Source organism: Ursus maritimus, unplaced genomic scaffold (assembly GCF_017311325.1).
Source record: "Ursus maritimus isolate PB19 unplaced genomic scaffold, ASM1731132v1 scaffold_19, whole genome shotgun sequence".
Taxonomy (NCBI): domain Eukaryota; kingdom Metazoa; phylum Chordata; class Mammalia; order Carnivora; family Ursidae; genus Ursus; species Ursus maritimus.
Genome location: NW_024424341.1, coordinates 34,500,940 through 34,512,658, shown reverse-complemented (window position 1 = coordinate 34,512,658; position 11,719 = coordinate 34,500,940). Strand labels below are relative to the sequence as shown.

Genomic DNA, 11,719 nt, shown 5'->3' with positions numbered 1-11,719 from the left:
GCTGTCAATGTTTCTGAAATGCCAGTGCTAGAGGCAAAGCACTCTGATTAGGACATCAGCCTGCCTTTGAGCAAACGCTGCCAACTGCCAGCCTGTGCCTGGAAACTGAAGGCCCCTTAGCTCTAGCCCAGGGTTGGGGACCCAATGAGGAAATCCTGACAGATATCAGAAACTGCTTTGGAGACCATGCTCCCAAAAAGTAGCCCAACCTGTTTGGAAATGTGAGCCAGTATTAAAAGATGCCTTTTGTAAAGGGACATGTTCAGGCACCCTCATGATTTCTAAATTCCCATGTCTCATTATACATAGAAAAGTATTACTTTATATTCTTAACAGTAAAAAGGTAACAAATTAGTAAAATTTTGTCATTTCTTCTCTCATTTCAAGTTGTATTACATAATTTACATGGGGATATGTTCATCCTGTGGAAGATTCAAACATCCCAAATAACATATTTTAGAACATGAGTGACCCCATCCCATCCATACTCCTCATTGGGCGCTCTTCCTATGATTTTTGCATGGCTTTACTTACATATGGTGAACACTTTCTTTACACGAAGGGGATCAGACCATACTACTTATGCTACAACTAGCTCTTTTCACTTTAGCAACACCATCCTACAGACCATCCCATGTCTAAACTCGCAGCTCTACTTCCTTTTTTTTAAGACTTAACTTTTTTAGAGTATTTTTAGGTTTACACCAAAATTTAGAGATGGTACACAGATTTCTCATATACCCTCCACCCCCATACATGCATGCCTCCCCCTTATAAACACCACTCACCAGAATGTTCCATCTTTTACCAAGGATGATTTTATACTGAACTTCTGAATCACCCAAAGTCCACAGATCACCTTAGTTCATTTCATGCTCCTTCAGGTTTTCAGGGATGACTATAAATTTAACTTCTTTTCTCACATTTCTTATATTTCATGAGACTTCAGATAGGAGAAGAGATACATGCATATGATCCTTCCCTACTACCCTGATCCAGTCTCTCGGAATTTGTAAAACTAAGACACCAAATCACTCATAATCCCTACACCTTTTACATAGTTTTTGTCTTTTTTCATATACTCCCTTCTAGTCTTTGTCCACATATATAGTTTCATATTGTTGTATTCAAAATGTACTTGAAATTTTACATTCTTCTTTTCCACTTAATATGCCTTAGACATTTTTCTGTGTAATCTTTATAATTACCACTTAAATGGCTACATAATTATAGGTTAAGGTGATCTAGTATCATTTGCTTACCTACCCCCCAATTTTCCACTATTATAGACAAGTAGAAATAAACATTCTGAAACATATACTTTCTTTACTTCTGATAGATTATTTCCTTAGGATATACAGCCAGGAATGGAATCACAGGTGAAAGAAAGAATAGTCTTAAGGTTCTAGTTCTATTGTGTCGTATCCCATTTCAAAAGGATTTTAACAATGTATTCTTTTCACTATAATTTTACCTGCACTGGGCACCATCATTTTTGCTTCACTAATAAGTATAAAAAATTACCTTCTTTTAATGATAGTTTAATTTTCTTTTCTTTAAGGAATAAACAAATTGAATACTTGCTCTCTTTTTTTGCTCTTCCATAAACTGTATTATATCTCATAAATCAAATGAGGTATTAATTTTATCCCTTATATTTGAATGAGGTTTTTTTAAGATTTATTTATTTATTCATTCATTCATTCATTTGAGAGAGAGAGAGAGAGAGAGCATGTGTGTACCTGACTGGTGGGGAGGGTCAGAGGGAGAAGGAGAAAATCCCAAGCACGCTTCCTCCTGAGTGGGGAGCCCAACCTGAGTCTGAATCCATGATCCTGAGATCATGACTTGAGCTGAAATCAAGAGTTGGATGCTCAACCAACTGAGCCACCCAGGTGCCCCTGAATGAGTTTTTTATATGGTTGGGTATTCTTTAAGACCTGTCTCATAATAAATGCAAACATCTCTCTCAATCTGTTGGATTCCCGTCTTTAATGATAATTTTGGCTTTTTCGTTATCTAAAAGTTTTATATTTTAATGGTGGTAAATTACCAACCTTTTCTTTTGTGACTTTTTTTTTCCTCTTCAAAATTAACAAAACTATTATCCATACAAATTCTTCTGGTAAATACTTTAACTTTTTAAATCACATGGAGTTGATCTGGGATGGGTCATTAGGTATGGACAGATACCCCCACAGCACCCAGACACTTTGGAAACACATCCTCAAATACAGAATTGAACTCAGGCAGGGCCACTCCTCAAAGGAAGAAGAAAATTCTGTGGTGTCCAGTACAGTAGCCACCAGCAATACGTGGCTGCTGAGCTCGTGGAACATGGCTAGTCCAAATTGAGATGTGCTAAAAAAGTAAAATATACATTAGATTATGAAGACTAGTTTTGAAAAAAAAAAAATACAAATTATCTCAATAACTTTATATTGATTACATATATGATGTCAAGTAAAATATATATTAAAATAATTTCATCAGATTTGTTTTTACTTTTTTAATGTGGCTACTAGAAAATTTAAGTTGTGTTTGTGGCTTGCATCCATAGCTTGCATTATGTTTCTACTGGACAGCACAGCTCTAACAGACACTTTCTCTGTCACAGCTCGATAAGAAGCAGAGCTTAGCCAGGAGGACAATGGCAATTACTACAGCTCTCTTAGGAGAGAGAACACTTGCTTTACAGTTTAATGAGATTAAAAGGAGAGAAAAGTTTCACCATCCACTGCCGGCATCTTCTGTGTCACGACTACACCGGTGCTCATCTTTGAGCAAGATCCTCAAATTGATTCATTGTTAAAAATTCCTTGGGGACCCAGAAGAAGGGCAAGGATACAACACTAGGACCGGCCCAACTTTCAGAACCATACACTTCCAGCCATTATCCTTGACTACTTTCTCGGAGCACAAACAGGCTTGGAATCTGCCTTCCTGCTTCCCCCACTTAAATTCCTCTCATTCTTCAAGGTCTTTGTGTACCTCCCTCTAATTGATCCACTCCTCACTGGCTGCCCCACATCACTGCCTGCACACCTGGCAACCGTAACACGATTTGGCAACTATGCTTTTTGCTAATGATTTCAGGTGACACCAGAATCCAAATGGGGCATTTTGATGCCTGTCATAACTCTAAGACTGGTTTTTCTGGTGATATTTTCAGAATATGTGGCTAATGGTGTTCATTCTATTCTTTGGCCTAAAGTATCTAAAAATTTAAGGTAATAATAACTCCAATAATAACTCCAGTATTCTCCCAAAGTATTTTCATGCTAATGATCTCATTTAAGCACAAACAGAATCCAGGTCTAACTTGCCAATTTTATGCCTCTCTGTTCCACAATGTGTAATAATCTAGGGACAAAGTGAGGGATACCAATCACTGTTCCTCTATAATGTACACACCACAAAGAGTCTTGGCTCAATCACAGAACTGTCCAGAATGAAGCTCTCCCTTTATAGAGGAGAGCTGTCATTATACAACTGCATTTTATGCCATTACTAACTTTTCACCACTTTGCATGGGAATGCGTATTTCTATGACAGTTAAAGTGATTAAATAACTAAGTGGACCTTGTAGTAAATGAGTTATTTCTTTGCTGCCATTATGTCTAATTCACCAAACATTATTCAGTCTGAAGGCTTTTTAGAATCATAAGTAGCCAAGATCATTTGTCACCTCATCATCCCATTATCCAAAATGAGAAAATACTTCTAAATGTGAAGATTACTCTTCCCAAAGATCCCTGGTGAACACTCCTATAGACAGTAGTGAAATCTATTAATATTTTTTTTTCACAGCAGAAAGAAGATGCTAAAGGATGCCCACATAATCCTTCCAGCAATTTCCAAGAGTCAGATTCCTTCCAGACCACAAGTGGGCCCTTGGGGATGATGCTACTGAGGTGGTGGCTGACTGCCTCACCGCCTGTTATTGCGTGAAATATTAATGGGCTTTGGATTCACACCGAAGGTGTTCCAGAAGAGGTCAAGTCTAGATCTAGCATGAAATTTCCTAAGGAATATGACTAGATCTGACTAGACTTAGTTTGATTTCACAGATCTAATAATTCTCCATGTGCTTTACTTCTACAAAGAGCTTTCAAATCCATTTAATCAACTACAACCTGAAAGGTATTATTTTCCCCATTTTTCAGATGGGGAAAATGAGTTTCAGTGACAACCAGTGATTTGCACAAGATCACAGATACAGTTAACATCAGAGCCAGACCCCATGCCCAGGTTTTCTGAATTTCAGATGCTGGGGGAAGAGAAGTTCAAGGAACAGCTCAAGAGAACAAAATTTCAACATCTGTTTGGCCAGTAGCAATTTTGTCACTTTGGGTAAGTCATCTCACCAAAATGGGTTGGACCAATCACAACAACACCTTAATATTCTAAAAGTTCTAGGGATCTAAATTTAATTCCTGCTTTTACATCTGTTCACTTTGGTCCTTATGCTCGACTCTTGACACTGTTTCCAAAGTTAGGTAGGTTCTTTGGGTTTCTGCTCCATTTTCTCCTATATCCAAACAGAACCCAACACCTCCATTTGCCCCAACACAGGCCAAAATGTTCAATATGGGCCAAAAAGTCCATTCACATTTAGGTTTCTGGGTCTGGGTGGGAAAAGCAGAGGAGGCAGAGCCTTTCCTCTGCTTGGGGATTCTCAGAACCCTGTGGTTAAAAGGTAAAGCCAAATTCATCCTTCCTTAATTCAAAAATTGGATTTGAGGGGCACCTGGGTGGCTCAGTTGGTTAAGCGACTGCCTTCGGCTCAGGTCATGATCCCAGAGTCCCAGGGTCAAGTCCCACAACAGGCTCACTGCTCAGCGCTGAGCTTCTCCTTCTGACCCTCTCCCCTCTCATGCTCTCTCTCACTCACTCTCTCTCTCTCAAATAAATAAATAAATAAAATCTTTTTTAAAAATTGGATTTGAAATAGATTGAAAGTTGTTTCAATAATAATCCTTATTATTATAGATTTAATAAATTATAGAGATTTCAGGAAATGCAGAATGGGAAGTTCTGTCCTCTTTTGGAAAATAAGCTCAGGAAAGGCACAGTCATGCATCAGATGATAGAGGATGGTTACGTGAGGACATCCACTTGTGGTGAAAAGTGAATGCTTGGGTCAAGATAGATGGCTGTCCTTGGTTGATTTGAACATGATAAATCTGTTTTCTATAGAGTTAAAAATGTCTTTTTCTTCAGTTGTCTCCACAAAACTCTAACCAATAATTCATGGAATTGCTTGCCCCCCAAGAGAGATGCTATATCACCTTAGATACAAACTCATGAAAAATTTAGGTGGTAGATAAAAACCAATCACAACATTATCCCTTCCCTCTCTCCTTCCTCTCTCTCTCTCTCTCTTTCCAAGCTGAAGAGAAATTTTAGTAGCAAGTCTTGAATGCAGTATAAAAAACAAATTGCTCTATAGTACTTAATCTACATCTGTTTGTTTTGTTGTCTTTTATTCTGTAGCACTAGAGAAGCAAGCAGAAGCCCAAATGTGCTCAGGATTCAGAGTTGAGTTTAGACACCATTCTAGACACTAGAATTAGCATGAAAAAAATTTAATTGTATCCATAAAAAAGAATGTAACCCAGAACTTGAGGGGAAATTTTTTTTAATAATCATTTGGTATGGTCCTATGCTTCTAAGCAAAACAGAATTCAATCTTCCTTAAAAAGATAAATATGTCTCATGTACCTAGGGATGGAAAATTGATCTTCCTATTGCTTAATAATGCAATGTCTAGAAAGGCAATATGCTTATAGAAAGCAAACAGGGCTTGCATTCCTAGAACACAGGTTCCAAGCTTGGCTACAACTTTTACTAACTGGCTATCTTGACTTAGCAAAGTCACTTAACCTCTCTGAGCCTCATTTTCTTCATCTTCATCACAGAATTTTCTTTACAGATTTTTACTGTAATCTTCATTACAGCTTAGGAAAAAAAAAAAAAAAAAGACTTGTTAAAAGCCCTGATGAGGGACGCCTGGGTGGTTCAGTCGGTGAAGCGTCTGCCTTCGGCTTGGGTCATGATCCCAGGGTCTAGGGATGGAGTCCTGCATTAGGCTTTTTACTTAGTGGGGAGTCTGCTTCTCCCTCTCCCTCTGTCTGCCACTCCTCCTGATTGTGCGCATGCATGCTCGCTCTCTCTCTCTCTCTGACAAATTAATAAATAAAATCTTTTTAAAAATAAAATAAAAGCCTTAATGAGTTAATAAAGGTAAGCACTGAACATCAATAGCTGATAAATCACACACACACACACACACAAATATCCAGATTATGAATTTTCAAAGAAAAATAAACCTGATTCTAATGAAATCTCAAGATCTAACTACCAATTTACAGGAGAAACAGTAGACAGAGGACCATATTAAGCCATCCCACAGGGATGCAATCAGTAAAATTCAGACTATGGGAAACATTATAAGATAGACAACCCAGTATCTTTGACAACAATAACAGAAAAAAATAGCAAGTAAAAACAAAAGGACAGAAAAAGAGGAAGAAAATATACACCAAAAGAGACTTAAGGGACATACACAAATCTGATTGGGATTCTGACTCAAACAAACAATTGTGAGAAAAAAGTTGTGGAGCCTCTCGTTTTCACTCAGGGATAGAGAGCTACATAGAACATAATTCTTACCCTTAAAACAACAACAACAATCAAAAAAAAAAAAAAACAGACAACTACAAATTCATGATTTTTTTTTCAAACCCATTGGAAAATGAGGTCTCAGGGCAACCAACTGGTCCAAAACACAAGAAGAGGCAGATATCTATAAGGAGAGAAGAGACATGGCCATTCATTTACTAGGGTAAATGCCTCTGGATGGACACCTGTGAGAGAGGTCAGTGAGAATAGTTAATATAATATTAGCAAATGAAATCAAACATTATGTAAAAAAAATAGTACCTCACAACCAAGGAGGGTTTATCCCAGGAATACTGATTTGAAAATCAATCAACATAATTCACAATGGTAAGAGAAATAAAAGAAGAAAAAAACATCATGCTTAATGGCAAAAAACTGAATGCTTTCCCATTGAGATCAAGCGAGGGATGTTCTCTCTCACCACTCCTATTCAACACCAACTGGATGCATCATACTGGGCACATTCCAGGCAACACAATAAAACAACAAAAGAAAATCAAAGGCTTACAAATTGGAGAAAAAGAAAGAAAATGGTCTCCATTCATATTATGACATTATTGCCTATGTAGAAAATCACAAAATATACACCAAAAATACCTCCTAGAACTAGTATATGAGTTTGGCACATTTGCAGGATACAAAATCAGTTCTGCACACTGGCAATGACAAATTAGAATTCAAATTTTTTAAAAATACCTTTTCTTTTCTTTTCTTAAGATTTCATCCATTTATTTGACAGAGAGAGAGACAACCAGAAAGGGAACAGAAGCAGGGGGAAGGGAGAGGGAGTGGGAGAGCAGGAAGTTGAGCAGGGAGCCCAACACGGGGCCATCCCAGCACCCTGGGGCCTGAGCTGAAGGCAGATGCTTAATGACTGAGCCATCCAGGTGCCCCTAAAAATAGCATTTATGATAGCCCTCCAAAAATCAAATTTAGTTTCATATACGTCATTCATGTTATATATATAACAGAATATATGCAAGATCTGTATGGTGAAAACTATGAAACACTAAAGAAAAAAAAACAAGTAAGATCCAAATAATCACATTCATAGATGGAAGACACACTATTATTAAATTGCCAGTTCTTCCCAATGTGATCTATAGATTTAACAGAAAATCAGTGGTATACAGTAACCCTCTATACTGCTTTTGAAATTCTTCTGTAAGTCTAAAATCATCTCAAAATAAGTCTTTAAAATTTGTAATTAAGGAATTACTATTAATTTACTTCTAGATGAGACAAAGGTATTGGGGTTATATTTTAAAAATCCCCACCTCTTAAAGACATAGATTTAAATTTTAAATAATTGGAAACTTTCTAAATGGCAGCCACCATAGAATTACTTGTTTCAGAGAAGAATCATGGATGCTAAAATTAGTGAGTGAAAGTATCATGAGAAACAAGATATTTGTATCGTCTCAAAGATCTCCCCACAAGGTACTTATTAAATATAAAGAGAATGATAGTAACTTTAGAGTGAAGTAAACTGCCAAACACTTAAGCAAGTACCTCCTGATATGATGCACAGAGAAGGACACAGTACTCCCGCCAAAAATGCATAAACTGAATCTTAATCACGCAAGAGCATTACATAAACCCATACTGAGGGAGAGTCTACAAAATGGCCTGTACTCTTTAAAAATGTGTAAATCAGGGGGCGCCTGGGTGGCACAGCGGTTAAGCATCTGCCTTTGGCTCAGGGCGTGATCCCGGCGTTATGGGATCGAGCCCCACATCAGGCTCTTCCATTATGAGCCTGCTTCTTCCTCTCCCACTCCCCCTGCTTGTGTTCCCTCTCTCGCTGGCTGTCTCTATCTCTGTCGAATAAATAAATAAAATCTTTAAAAAATAAAATAAAAAAATAAAAATGTGTAAATCATGAAACACAGAGACAGACTGAATTACTGCTCCAGATGAAAGGAGACAAATGATATGGGATCCAAATGCAACATGTGATCCTGGGTCAGATCCTGAATCTGAAAAAAATATTCTCTCTGCTGTGAAAGACATTAATGGGGCAACTGACAACATTTGAATAAGCTTTTAGATTGGCTAATAGTGTTGTGTCATTTTTAATATCTTGATTTTGATCACTGTACAATAGTTACATTTTTCAAGAATCACGCAATGAAGTATTTGGGGAAAAGGGGGATACCATATCTTCACCTCACTCTCAAACAGTTCAAAAAGGGGATTATATACACAAACATAATATATAAACACACACATAGCGAAATATTAGAGAATATTTATTATATTTATATAGTATATGTTTTATTTATATATTTATGTAGAAAGAGAAAATGATAAAGCAAATATGTTACAATGTCATCATTTAGATAACTTATATAGAGTACACAGGAATTTTTTTTGCACTATTTTTATAACTTTTCTAAAAGGCCCAAAATACTATCCCAAAATAAAAGGTTTTAAAAATTAACAAGATATATAATAATAACATCTAGAGTCCATGGCCTTCCCTATTTCCAACTAGCTTCTTTCTATCCCAGAAGCAAACTGATTCTACGTCTTTCATCCATTAGACCATCTCACCCACCTGACTTAAAACAACACAAATTTAGACTCAGTGGCCACTGCAGACCAGACTTCGCTAGCTCATGTGCCTCGCTCCACTTCCTCTGCAACCATGTCGGATAAACACAATATGGCTAAGACTGAGAAATTCAATAAATCAAAACTGAAGAAGACAGAAATGCAAGACAAAAATCCACTGCCTTCAAAAGAAACAACTGAATGGGAGAAGTAAGCAGGTGAATCATAATGAGGCATCCACTACCAATATTCACTGTACATTCCACAAGCTTTGCCTTATTTTACTTCTTTTAGCTATTTAGCTTTATAAGATGCAAAGAGGTTGGATCAAATTTAAATGACTGTGCTGCCCCTTTTCATATCAAAGAACTACTGACAATGAAGGCTGCGCCTGCCTCTCCCATCTGTCTGTTTGGGTGGCAGGGAAGGAAAAGAACTTGCATGCTGGTGAAGGAAGAAGCTAGGTGGGACAACAGTGAAATCTAGAGTAAAAACCAAGCTGGGGGCGCCTGGGTGGCACAGCGGTTAAGCATCTGCCTTCGGCTCAGGGCGTGATCCCGGCGTTCCGGGATTGAGCCCCACATCAGGCTCCTCCACTATGAGCCTGCTTCTTCCTCTCCCACTCCCCCTGCTTGTGTTCCCTCTCTCGCTGGCTGTCTCTATCTCTGTCAAATAAATAAATAAAAATCTTTAAAAAAAAAAAAAAAAAAACCAAGCTGGCCCAAGGTGCCTGCAGGCTGTAAAATGCGGTTTAATCAGAGTGCTACTTTTTTGCTAAAATGATTTTAATTATTGGAATGCACAATTTTTTTCATATGCAAATAAAAAGTTTTAAAACCAAAAATAAAAAAAAAAACATAAACTTATTATCTTATAGATCGGCAGGTCAGAAGTCCAAAATGACTTTTAGTGGGCTACAATCAAGGTGTTCGCAGAGCTGAAACCTTCTTTTTTAGAGGCTCTAGGGGAGAATCTGCTTCCTTGCTCTTCCAGCTTCTAGATGCTGCCTGCATTCCTTGGTTCATAGCCCCTACCTCCATCTTCAAAATCAGCAGCATAGCATCTTCAGATCTTTCTCTGACTTCCTCTTCTACTTTCCTCTACTTTAAAGAACCCTTATGCTTTAAAATGAGACCCACCAAGGTAACCCAGAATAATCTCTGTATCTTAAAGTCAGCTGATTAACAACCTGAATTTCATCTGCAACCTAAATTCTTCCTTAATATTCACAGGTTGTACAAATGAGGACGTGAACATCTTTGAGGGGCCATTAATGTGCCTATCACAGCTACTCTCTGCCTGGAATGCCTGGAAAGTGTACCCTAAACCTTTTTGGCTAATCAGATCCCTAAATCATAATTCCTTTAGAGACATGTCCTTAGCTAGCCGGAGATGTTACTGTGATTGCTCCAGATGTAATTTCCTTAACATTCCCATCCCCGATAAACTTAATGATTTTACTTATTTGGTTTTTTGTTTGTTTGTTTGCTTGTTTATTGTACAGCCTTCCTTTCTTTGGCTGTTATTATCATTGTCTGACTGAGTCTATAAATTGTAAGACTGATGCAGACAAGTAAAATAAATGTCACTGATAAGAAAACACTTCCTAATGTCTAACTTAAATTGCCTTTGCTGAAATGTAATCATTTATTCCTGTCCTCACTTTGGAAGGAACAGAAAGCAACTAGTCAATATCCGCCATAAAATCCTTTTAGATTTAGAGTCCTTGTAATGCCAAACAAACAAAAAAACCAACATGTGTGTCAACCAACCGGCCAATCTAGGATAAAGGCCAGTCAAGTTGGTTTTTGAAGTGGAGTGGTAGAGTCAAGCCCTAAGATAAAAAGCCATCCACAAACATGACCTATATGATACCTCCAGCTTCTCCTCCTCAGCCAACATACCCTTACTCGGTCCTTGCTTATCTCCTAAAGTTCTCAGAGTTTAAGTTGCCATGCTTTAGTTCTGATTCCTTCCTGACTCCTTTATGTAAATTGAACTTGGACCTGAGCTTTTTTCTTCTCCAAATGACAAACTTTTGTTCATCTTTCAAGATTCTTCTCACATGATCCCTTTCCCCGCCAAGAATAATTAGCCATTCTCTTCTCTGTGTTCCCACTGGATGTGCTGGGGATTCATGCTTCTAATACAACAGTTAACTTGGGAAAATCGAAGTTCTCTCTACATCACCATCAGTTTTGAACTCAAGTCAGGTTACTGGACTGTGAATTCCAAGGAGGCAGCTATCGTGTGTCAATTTATTGTTTATTCAATGAGTCAGACCTCCAACTTTTCTTCCTACCTCTTTGTTTATTCCTTCTTCTATTTTCAGATCAATTCCCCTTTACCTAAAAGAATTCCAACTCAGTGTTAGAATCCTTCAACACTTGGTCCTTGGTCCTCTTCCCCTCTCAGTATGTATTCCTCTCCTAGTTAATTTTATCCATTCCCTCAGTTTCAATGGCTATTTTTATGCAAA

At 37.7% G+C, this 11,719-nt stretch overlaps 1 protein-coding gene across 1 annotated transcript; it reads left to right on the top strand.

Annotated features, from left to right (window-relative positions):
- The first annotated feature begins 9,119 nt into the window (after positions 1 to 9,119).
- LOC103662098 (thymosin beta-4-like) lies at positions 9,120 to 9,809 on the top strand. The gene has a single exon (XM_040633027.1). The coding sequence runs from the start codon at positions 9,335 to 9,337 to the stop codon at positions 9,452 to 9,454; it is 120 nt and encodes a 39-aa protein (XP_040488961.1). The 5' UTR covers positions 9,120 to 9,334; the 3' UTR covers positions 9,455 to 9,809.
- Positions 9,810 to 11,719: the final 1,910 nt, after the last annotated feature.